Here is a 9491-nt window from a genome sequence, read left to right on the forward strand (position 1 = left end):
TGCAATTTTCAAGCTTAAAGCTGCCAGTTGGCTGTCCACTTAGTCTCCACCCATCTGATGATCCGCCATGAAGCTGCTGCTGTTGTGGGCAATTGTTGCCCTCAGTTGGCTTCTTATAGAGGCTGCCAAGAGAAGGAGTAAGATTCAACTTCATACCCGTCATCTAGGTCACCAGTTCACTCAGTTACCCATCTTCTAGCGAAGAACAGTGCCTGTCTGGTGAGAAACAAGTATCCCCACGAAAGCTCTTGTAGGTCACCGCGTCGCGAATATTTCGCTTTCCATCGAGTTTTATTCGACTGCATAAAGGTAGAGCCGAGAAAGAATCATGAGCATAACTTCTAAGTCCTTCGACCATTTAAGGTGACCACAAAATGCCGAAAGCTGTACAGGAGGAACGAGTTCCATACTCTGCAATCCTGCAGAGATGCCTGTCACTACCACATGGCTATGCCAAACCCGCCGCCACCCGGAAATGCGACCACCTCTGCACCTGGAGGTGCCTCAGGAGCGCCAGAGGGAGGAGATGCTGCACCACCAGCAGAAGCGCCACAATCGTGATCTATCGAAATTCAATTAAATTGATACTCGAAATAAGTGCTCATTAAAAGTCGTAATAGTTTGAATTCGGTATTTTTTGCATATTTATTCCCTGTGTGCACCGCTTTACCAGTTTTGATTGCCTGCGTATTTACAACTACATAATTTGCAAGACTCATAATACAAACATAAGACCACCGATCGTCCGAGAGCCACTAGTTCTTGGTGATCTCGATTTCGGCATGAATGCAGGACTTGCCCTGGATGGAAAATACAACAAGGTGTCATCAAAAGGTCCGTCATATATGGGATATGGGAAATAAACTCACTGTGTCATGCTTGACCTCCGAATCGATGATGAGGTGACCGCGAGCCATGCCCAACATGGCCTTGTACTTGCTCAGATCCACGGAGTGATCGTTGGCGCACACCTTCTCCTCGGCCACCGGACAGGAGGAAGGTGCTCCGAAGAGCTTCAGCATGTCCTTGCCCTCGCTGGATGCCTGATCGATGGCGGCGCACAGGTCGATCTTGCCCTCCTTCATCACGATGCCGTCCTTCTGCACCTTGAACTTGGCCACGGCGGTGCCGAAGGGCTTGTTCGAGATGCAGCCCGAGGGAACCAGCTCGCACTTCTTGTTCAGCTTCAGGCTGAAGTCACTGCCCACCGTCATGATGGCGTCCTCGCCAGCACAGTTCTCCATCTTGACCAGCTTGGCTTTGTAGCCATTCTGGGCATAATAAGGTAGCTTATAGATCTGGTCTGGTTCTGAGCTCCTGCCATACTTACGCAGGCCAACGCTGCCTGGAAGCCCAGGCAGCTGAGCAGGAACAAGCAATTCAGTCGCAGCATTCTGTCTACTCGAAGTTTTGGATGATTTTGGAAACTCCTCGACGGCCTAAGCCCTATTTATATGGATTTTTCGCTGGCCCCGTTTACCCAAAATCCACAATTATTTGCGCATTAAGCGGTATTTGACTGCAGCGATCAGTGATCGTTCGGCTCAATTGATTGCTGAAACTCCACTGGCCAGGCGGTCATCCATTAGACCGCTCTAAATGTCGGAATTACGAAACATTATGACTGTCCAATTTTAATTACCCTCGCGAGTCGCGACATGGTATTGTTTCTATTTCTAGCGTGTCACTGGAGTTTGATCTCTTGATATCCCGGAATGTGTTTGCATCCCAAACTATATGGATGTGTGGCCAAAGCCGAGTCATTCAGAGTCCGTTAAAATCAGTTTTCTGTAATTGTTAAGTGGCCATCACTCTTCTTATTTGTATGCCATGTCACTGCTTTGTAAGTCGCAGATATGGATGATTGAGTAGTTGTGGGGCTTTAAACGCCATGCAATTGATTAAAATGTAGCGATACTGTTGTTCGACAACTAATCATACTATTTTTGTAGCAAAAATGTAATTTGGTCCACGATCAAATGGTCTATTTTTTCTGTCATATGTTTTATGGTCAGAAGCGATCCCTATCTCCAACTCTATCGAGCACATTTCATTGGAAAGTACTTCATTATTAGTGCTCTTCAAAACTTAGAAGACTATTTATACTCAGTGGACTAATCAAATTAGTTTCGACAAGTTACATATATCATCGTGGAGGTTATGCAGTTCTGTTTCATTTTGGAATGCGATGCTTTTGCAATCACATAAGTTACATAAGGTAACAACAAAAGAAAATTTGATTAATTTTCTATTATTCTTCCGACATTTCTTTTGGCAACTATATGATATTATTGATCGATGTTGATTCAATTGAAACGGAAATTGGAACACTTTATGACAAAAAATATAAAGCATTCCTATTCGTTTTTTATTACTATATGATACGGATATGATTGTGGCAAGTGCCAAATTATAAACAGTCTGAAATGAAAGATGCCTTTTGGGTAAAATGCTTTAAAACTGACGGACGGACGGACATACGGACAAGGCTATACCAACTGTGTTGTTCATGTGATCAGGAATATACCTCCTGCGAGGGTATAAACGCAAACTTTTAAGACTAATGGTTAAACGAAATGTAATTGTTATGTAATTGTACAAAATTTTCAAAAAATTACCTAACTAAATTTAAACGAATTGCTTAAATTTAATATGGTGGTGGCGAGTCTAATTTGATTACAATGCAGACTATATATAATCCGTATTCGTTCTTACCTTCAAACGTTAAAATGAAGTATTTGTGTAAGTGAATTGAATACAAAACAAATAGAGCACATCCTTATACTCAATAATTGCACCACAGGTCTGCTCCTTTTGGCCACGTCGGTGTCTTGCCGCTTCACCGACGACTTCTACCAACTTTTGGCCAAGAAGAATGCAAACAAGAATCTCATTTCCTCGCCCCTTTCCGTCGAAATCGCACTGAGCATGGCCTACATGGGAGCCAGGGGAAAAACAGCCCAAGAAATGAGGCAAGTGTTGAAACTGCCCGAGGACAAAAAGCAAGTGGCAGCCAAGTACAAGGATCTTCTGACGGAGCTCGAAGGTCGCGAGAAGGTAGCCATTCTAAGTCTGGCAAACCGCATATACGTGAACAATGGGTACGAACTAGTACCGGGATACAATCAGATAGTCAAGGATTCCTTTAAGGCTGAGGCGGAGGCAATCAGCGTTGCTGATCCTAAAAAAGCTGCTTCAATTGTCAATAAGTGGGTAGATAACCAGACCCGTGGTAAAATCAGAGACATAGTTGAAGCCAAGGACATGAGTGATCTGATTTTGATCATCTTAAATGCCATTTACTTTAAAGGCCAGTGGGCGTTTATATTTAATCCCAAGTTTACAGAGAAGGTAGATTTTCGCATTTCGGATCAAAAGAGTGTTCCTGTCGAGATGATGTCACACATAGGATCATTTAAGGCTGCACATATTAGCGAATTAGGTGCCAAAGTTATTGAGCTGCCCTACAGAAATTCAAGCCTCTCTATGGTCATCTATCTACCGGATAGGATCGATGGGCTACCGGAGTTGGAGAAAAAGATCGATGGATTCTCCTTGAACCTTCCCCACATTAAAGTGTCTTTAAGTCTGCCCAAGTTCAAAATTGAATTCTCCGATGATTTAGTCGATCAACTTAAAGAGGTGGGTATTTACACATTATTGTTGGTACACCTTTACAATTTACAGAATTGACTTATAGATGGGCATTCAAGAGGCGTTCCAAATGTCGGCTGACTTCAATGATCTGGTTGCTAAGACTGGGGCTAAAGTGGGGAGCGTCGTTCATAAGGCGTTTATAGAGGTTAATGAAGAAGGTGCCGAAGCAGCGGCCGTAACAAAAATATTTGGGCCTTTGAGTGCTGATCCGGAATGTCTGAATTTAAATGTCGATCATCCATTTGCATATGTCATTCGCGATGAAAAGACCATTTATTTTCAGGGCCACTTCGTGAACCCGGAATGATAAAAGATATTCTGTTATATTAATAATAAACAGAACATTTTACATGGAAATTATAGCCGGTACTCGTAAAACTAATAGGTTTACCAGTTTCTAGAAAATATGAAATAGGTGGAAACCAAAGGGAATGCTATGGTTCCGTAACTCAACTTACATATCGATGGAAAATCGAAAAGAAACTAAATACAATTGAATTTGCCTTCATTAATACGTAAAGGCGTATTATTAAAAATAACAAGAGAGAACGCTATAGTAGCTAATGGATGTGCGAAGGAAAAATTTCAACACTGATAGTTTTTGGCGATTTGTGGGCGTTGGAGTCGTCGTGGGAACAACCGTCTATGTCTCTAGAAACTTAATCATCGTGTTATATATGTATATATGTATGTTATGTATGTAACCCTCTACCAGCCTACTATAATTCGGCTAATGAGCTAAACATAATGATGTAACAATTTCTTCATTTTTTATGGTGAACTTTTCGATTAACAGTAGTTTAGTATGAATTTTCTTTAAGAATTGTTTCGTTTCCTTAGTAACTTCATTTAATAACATTTTTTCATCAATTGTTTCATATTCTGTAACAGTTTAATTTTCTAAAAGTTATTCCTCATTCACATATTTCGTAACAGTGGAACTTTCTAACAGTCTCATTTTCTGTAACAGTTGCGTTTCCTAACAGTTTTTTCTTAACAGTCTCATTTTCCGCAACATTTTCACTGGATTCAATTGTATACTACGGCAGTTGCTAGTTGTTGATTTCCGACGCCTCCAACGTCGAGTCCTTTGTATTGGACGTCTGATTTGGACGTTGTTTCACGAAATCCTACGATCAGTTGCTTACACAGCCGTTCAAAAGAAGCTAGCATCCGAGTTGGGTTGGCGTATAGCCAACGCTATGCATACCCTTTTAGTTTGGTAACGAACAACATTCATAGGCATTTATCATTTAGATTATATATTTAGCCTATGTTTTTCTGCCCAGCGCCGAAAATCACCTTTTTAATTGGGTGACTGTAAATTTGTTGAGATAGGCGGCCTGGTTCATTTCTATTGAATTTGCGGAAGCTTCATAAGTTCACACTCGACCTTGCAGTACTTCGACTTCTTTTGACACGCTAATCAGAGCGAACCGCTAACATTCTTTTGATCTTAATGTTAGTTTACATAGGCTTAACATAGACATCGTGTTAAATAAGTATCGATATATCTGTGTAACCCTCTACCAGCCTACTACACTGGTATACCCTTTTACTCTACGAGTAACGGGTATAACGATATAAACGGAATAACGGAAAATTTGATTTTAGATACTGCGATCTAAAACTAAAATCGTTAAAAAATTTGTTGTTCGATGCTGATGAAATTAAAACGGAAATTATATATTGTCCAAGAACTGGTGTATACCGAATTGGAACACAACCTACAATGAAAGAAGCCTTTTGGGAAGAAAACTTTAAGCCTGACGGATGGGCGAACATATCTATATCGATAGTGTTGTTAATCTGATCAGAAATGTAACATACTTATGTACTTCATAAGACCCTAAATATCTACTTGCTAAAAGGGTATAAACTCAAACATGCAAGACTTATGTCTAAGCAAAAAATCTTTATGTAATTGTAAAAGATTATTAATGGATGACCTAACGAAATCCAACCGTATCGCTTAAATTTTAAATCGTTACAGCCAGTCTAATTTGATTACAATGCAGACTATATATAATCCATATCTGGTAATTCGTTCTTACCTTCAAACGCTAGTATGAAGTATTTGTGTAAGTAAACTTAATAAAAACAAATCCTTATACTCAATAATTGCACCGCAGGTCTGCTCCTTTTGGCCACGTCGGTGTCTTGCCGCTTCACCGACGACTTCTACCAACTTTTGGCCAAGAAGAATGCAAACAAGAATCTCATTTCCTCGCCCCTTTCCGTCGAAATCGCACTGAGCATGGCCTACATGGGAGCCAGGGGAAAAACAGCCCAAGAAATGAGGCAAGTGTTGAAACTGCCCGAGGACAAAAAGCAAGTGGCAGCCAAGTACAAGGATCTTCTGACGGAGCTCGAAGGTCGCGAGAAGGTAGCCATTCTAAGTCTAGCAAACCGCATATACGTGAACAATAACTTCGAGCTAGTACCAGAGTACAATCAGATAGTCAAGGATTCCTTTAAGGCTGAGGCGGAGGCAATCAGCGTTGCTGATCCTAAAAAAGCTGCTTCAATTGTCAATAAGTGGGTAGATAACCAGACCCGTGGTAAAATCAGAGACATAGTTGAAGCCAAGGACATGAGTGATCTGATTTTGATCATCTTAAATGCCATTTACTTTAAAGGCCAGTGGGCGTTTATATTTAATCCCAAGTTTACAGAGAAGGTAGATTTTCGCATTTCGGATCAAAAGAGTGTTCCTGTCGAGATGATGTCACACATAGAATCATTTAAGGCTGCACATATTAGAGAACTGAGCGCCAAGGTTATCGAGCTGCCCTACAGAAATTCAAGCCTCTCTATGGTCATCTATCTACCGGATAGGATCGATGGGCTACCGGAATTGGAGAAAAAGATCGCTGGATTCCCCCTGAACCTTCGCCACACTAAAGTGTCTTTAAGGCTGCCCAAGTTCAAAATTGAATTCTCCGTTGATCTAATCGATCCACTTAAAGAGGTGGGTATTTACAGATTATTGTTGGTACACATTTACAATTTACAGAATTGACTTATAGATGGGCATTCAAGAGGCGTTCCAAATGTCGGCTGACTTCAATGATCTGGTTGCTAAGACTGGGGCTAAAGTGGGGAGCGTCGTTCATAAGGCGTTCATAGAGGTTAATGAAGAAGGTGCCGAAGCAGCGGCCGTAACAAAAATAGTAGCTAATCCTATGAGTGCTGTTCCGATACTGATGGATTTTAATGTCGATCATCCATTTGCATATGTCATTCGCGATGAAAAGACCATTTATTTTCAGGGCCACTTCGTGAATCCGAAATGATAAAAGGTATTCTGTTATATTAATAATAAACAGAACATTTTACATGGAAATTATAGCCGGTACTCGTAAAATTAAAGGGTTTACAAGTTTCTTGAAAATATAAAATAGGTGAATACTAAAGGGCAATAGCATTTGTCGAGATTCTTGACAATCAGATTCCCGTAACTCAGCTAGCATATCGATGGAAAATCGAAAAGAAACGTAAAATTAAATGTAATTAAATTTTTCATTAACTTGCCTTCGTTATTACATAAAGACATATTATTTGTAATACAAAAAAAAAAACGAAAAACATGATATTGTTCGATGCTGATGAAATTAAAACGGAAACAAGAGAGAACGCTATAGTCAAGTTCCCCGACTTTCTGACAAAAGTTCGTGGCAAAAAGTTTTTAGCAAATCGATAGAAATTTACAAGACTAATACAAAATTGAAAAATATTAAAACATTTTTCAAAAGTTTGTGCGTGGCAGCTTTAAGCGGTTTTTGGGCGTTAGAGTGGGCGTGGCAAAAAGTTTTTTATCAAATCGATAGAAATTTACAAGACTAATACAAAATTGAAAAATATTAAAACATTTTTCAAAAGTTTGTGCGTGGCAGTTTTGGGCGGTTGCGCTGCGTCTCTGGAGTCTGTATGCTTAATCTCAACTTTCTAGCTTTTGTAGTTCCTGAGATCTCGACGGTCATACGGACGGACAGACGCACGGACAGACGCACGGACAGAGGGACGGACAGAGGGACGGACACGACTATGTTAATCTTTGTTAATCTGATCCGGAATTTACATACATATGTGCTTTATAAGATACTAAATATCAACTTTATTGCACAGTTTGCCTAAAGTCAATATACCTCCTGAAAGGGTATAAACGCAATACTAATGTCTAAGCAAAATATCTTTATGTAATTGTAAAAGATTTTTAAAGGATGACCTAACGAAATACAACCGAATCGCTTGAATTTTATATCGTAACGGCGAGTCTAATTTGATTACAATGCAGACTATATATAATCCATATCTGGTAATTCGTTCTTACCTTCAAACGCTAATATGAAGTATTTGTGTAAGTGAACTATAAAAACAAAAATAAAAAATAAAAAACAAATTGAGCACATCCTTATACTCAATAATTGCACCACAGGGTTGCTCCTTTTGGCCACGTCGGTGTCTTGCCGGTTCACCGACGACTTCTACCAGCTTTTGGCCAAGAAGAATGCAAACAAGAATCTCATTTCCTCGTCCCTTTCCGTCGAAATCGCACTGAGCATGGCCTACATGGGAGCCAGGGGAAAAACAGCCCAAGAAATGAGGCAAGTGTTGAAACTGCCCGAGGACAAAAAGCAAGTGGCAGCCAAGTACAAGGATCTTCTGACGGAGCTCGAAGGTCGCGAGAAGGTAGCCATTCTAAGTCTGGCAAACCGCATATACGTGAACAATGGGTACGAACTAGTACCGGGATACAATCAGATAGTCAAGGATTCCTTTAAGGCTGAGGCGGAGGCAATCAGCGTTGCTGATCCTAAAAAAGCTGCTTCAATTGTCAATAAGTGGGTAGATAACCAGACCCGTGGTAAAATCAGAGACATAGTTGAAGCCAAGGACATGAGTGATCTGATTTTGATCATCTTAAATGCCATTTACTTTAAAGGCCAGTGGGCGTTTATATTTAATCCCAAGTTTACAAAGAAGGTAGATTTCCGCATTTCGGATCAAAAGAGTGTTCCTGTCGAGATGATGTCACACATAGGATCATTTAAGGCTGCACATATTAGCGAATTAGGTGCCAAAGTTATTGAGCTGCCCTACAGAAATTCAAGCCTCTCTATGGTCATCTATCTACCGGATAGGATCGATGGGCTACCGGAGTTGGAGAAAAAGATCGATGGATTCCCCCTGATCCTTCGCCACACTAAAGTGTCTTTAAGGCTGCCCAAGTTCAAAATTGAATTCTCCGTTGATCTAATCGATCAACTTAAAGAGGTGGGTATTTACACATTATTGTTGGTACACCTTTACAATTTACAGAATTGACTTATAGATGGGCATTCAAGAGGCGTTCCAAATGTCGGCTGACTTCAATGATCTGGTTGCTAAGACTGGGGCTAAAGTGGGGAGCGTCGTTCATAAGGCGTTCATAGAGGTTAATGAAGAAGGTGCCGAAGCAGCGGCCGTAACACAAATAGGAATGGTATTGCGCATAAGTGCATTGCCGCCTCCGTCACTAATGTATTTTGATGTCGATCATCCATTTGCATATGTCATTCGCGATGGAAGGAACATTTATTTTCAGGGCCACTTTGTGAACCCAGAATGATAAAATGAGATCTTTTATAGCAATAATAAATGGAAATTTTACATCGAAATTATGCCCGGTACTCGTAAAATTAAAGGGAATGCTATGGTTCCGTAACTCAGCTTACATATCGATGGAAAATCGAAAAAAAAAACTAAATAAAATTGAATTTGCCTTAACTTATACTAAAAGGCACATAAAAAAAATGGAAAATTTGAATTTTAGCACTGTGATCTAAAACGAA

At 40.3% G+C, this 9491-nt stretch overlaps 4 protein-coding genes across 4 annotated transcripts; 3 read left to right on the forward strand and 1 right to left on the reverse strand.

The window, feature by feature from the left end:
• The first annotated feature begins 31 nt into the window (after positions 1-31).
• LOC120458247 lies at positions 32-626 on the forward strand. The gene is made up of 3 exons (XM_039645835.2): positions 32-137; positions 200-309; positions 364-626. The coding sequence occupies exons 1-3, from the start codon at positions 68-70 to the stop codon at positions 559-561; spliced, it is 378 nt and encodes a 125-aa protein (XP_039501769.1). The 5' UTR covers positions 32-67; the 3' UTR covers positions 562-626.
• On the reverse strand, positions 621-2054 carry LOC120458246. Its single transcript, XM_039645834.1, has 3 exons — positions 1331-2054; positions 870-1271; positions 621-800 (listed from the first exon to the last, which is right to left on the reverse strand). The coding sequence occupies exons 1-3, from the start codon at positions 1391-1393 to the stop codon at positions 756-758; spliced, it is 510 nt and encodes a 169-aa protein (XP_039501768.1). The 5' UTR covers positions 1394-2054; the 3' UTR covers positions 621-755.
• A 644-nt stretch (positions 2055-2698) lies between these two features.
• Positions 2699-4014, forward strand: LOC120458245 (serine protease inhibitor 42Dd). The gene is made up of 3 exons (XM_039645833.2): positions 2699-2742; positions 2804-3642; positions 3701-4014. Exons 1-3 carry the CDS (start codon positions 2730-2732, stop codon positions 3962-3964), a joined length of 1116 nt encoding a protein of 371 aa, XP_039501767.1. The 5' UTR covers positions 2699-2729; the 3' UTR covers positions 3965-4014.
• Positions 4015-5641: 1627 nt separating this feature from the next.
• LOC120444051 lies at positions 5642-9317 on the forward strand. The gene is made up of 6 exons (XM_039623555.1): positions 5642-5738; positions 5790-6628; positions 6687-6950; positions 7987-8017; positions 8096-8934; positions 8993-9317. The coding sequence occupies exons 1-6, from the start codon at positions 5726-5728 to the stop codon at positions 9266-9268; spliced, it is 2262 nt and encodes a 753-aa protein (XP_039479489.1). The 5' UTR covers positions 5642-5725; the 3' UTR covers positions 9269-9317.
• Positions 9318-9491: the final 174 nt, after the last annotated feature.

This window comes from Drosophila santomea, chromosome 2L (assembly GCF_016746245.2).
Source record: "Drosophila santomea strain STO CAGO 1482 chromosome 2L, Prin_Dsan_1.1, whole genome shotgun sequence".
Lineage (NCBI taxonomy): Eukaryota > Metazoa > Arthropoda > Insecta > Diptera > Drosophilidae > Drosophila > Drosophila santomea.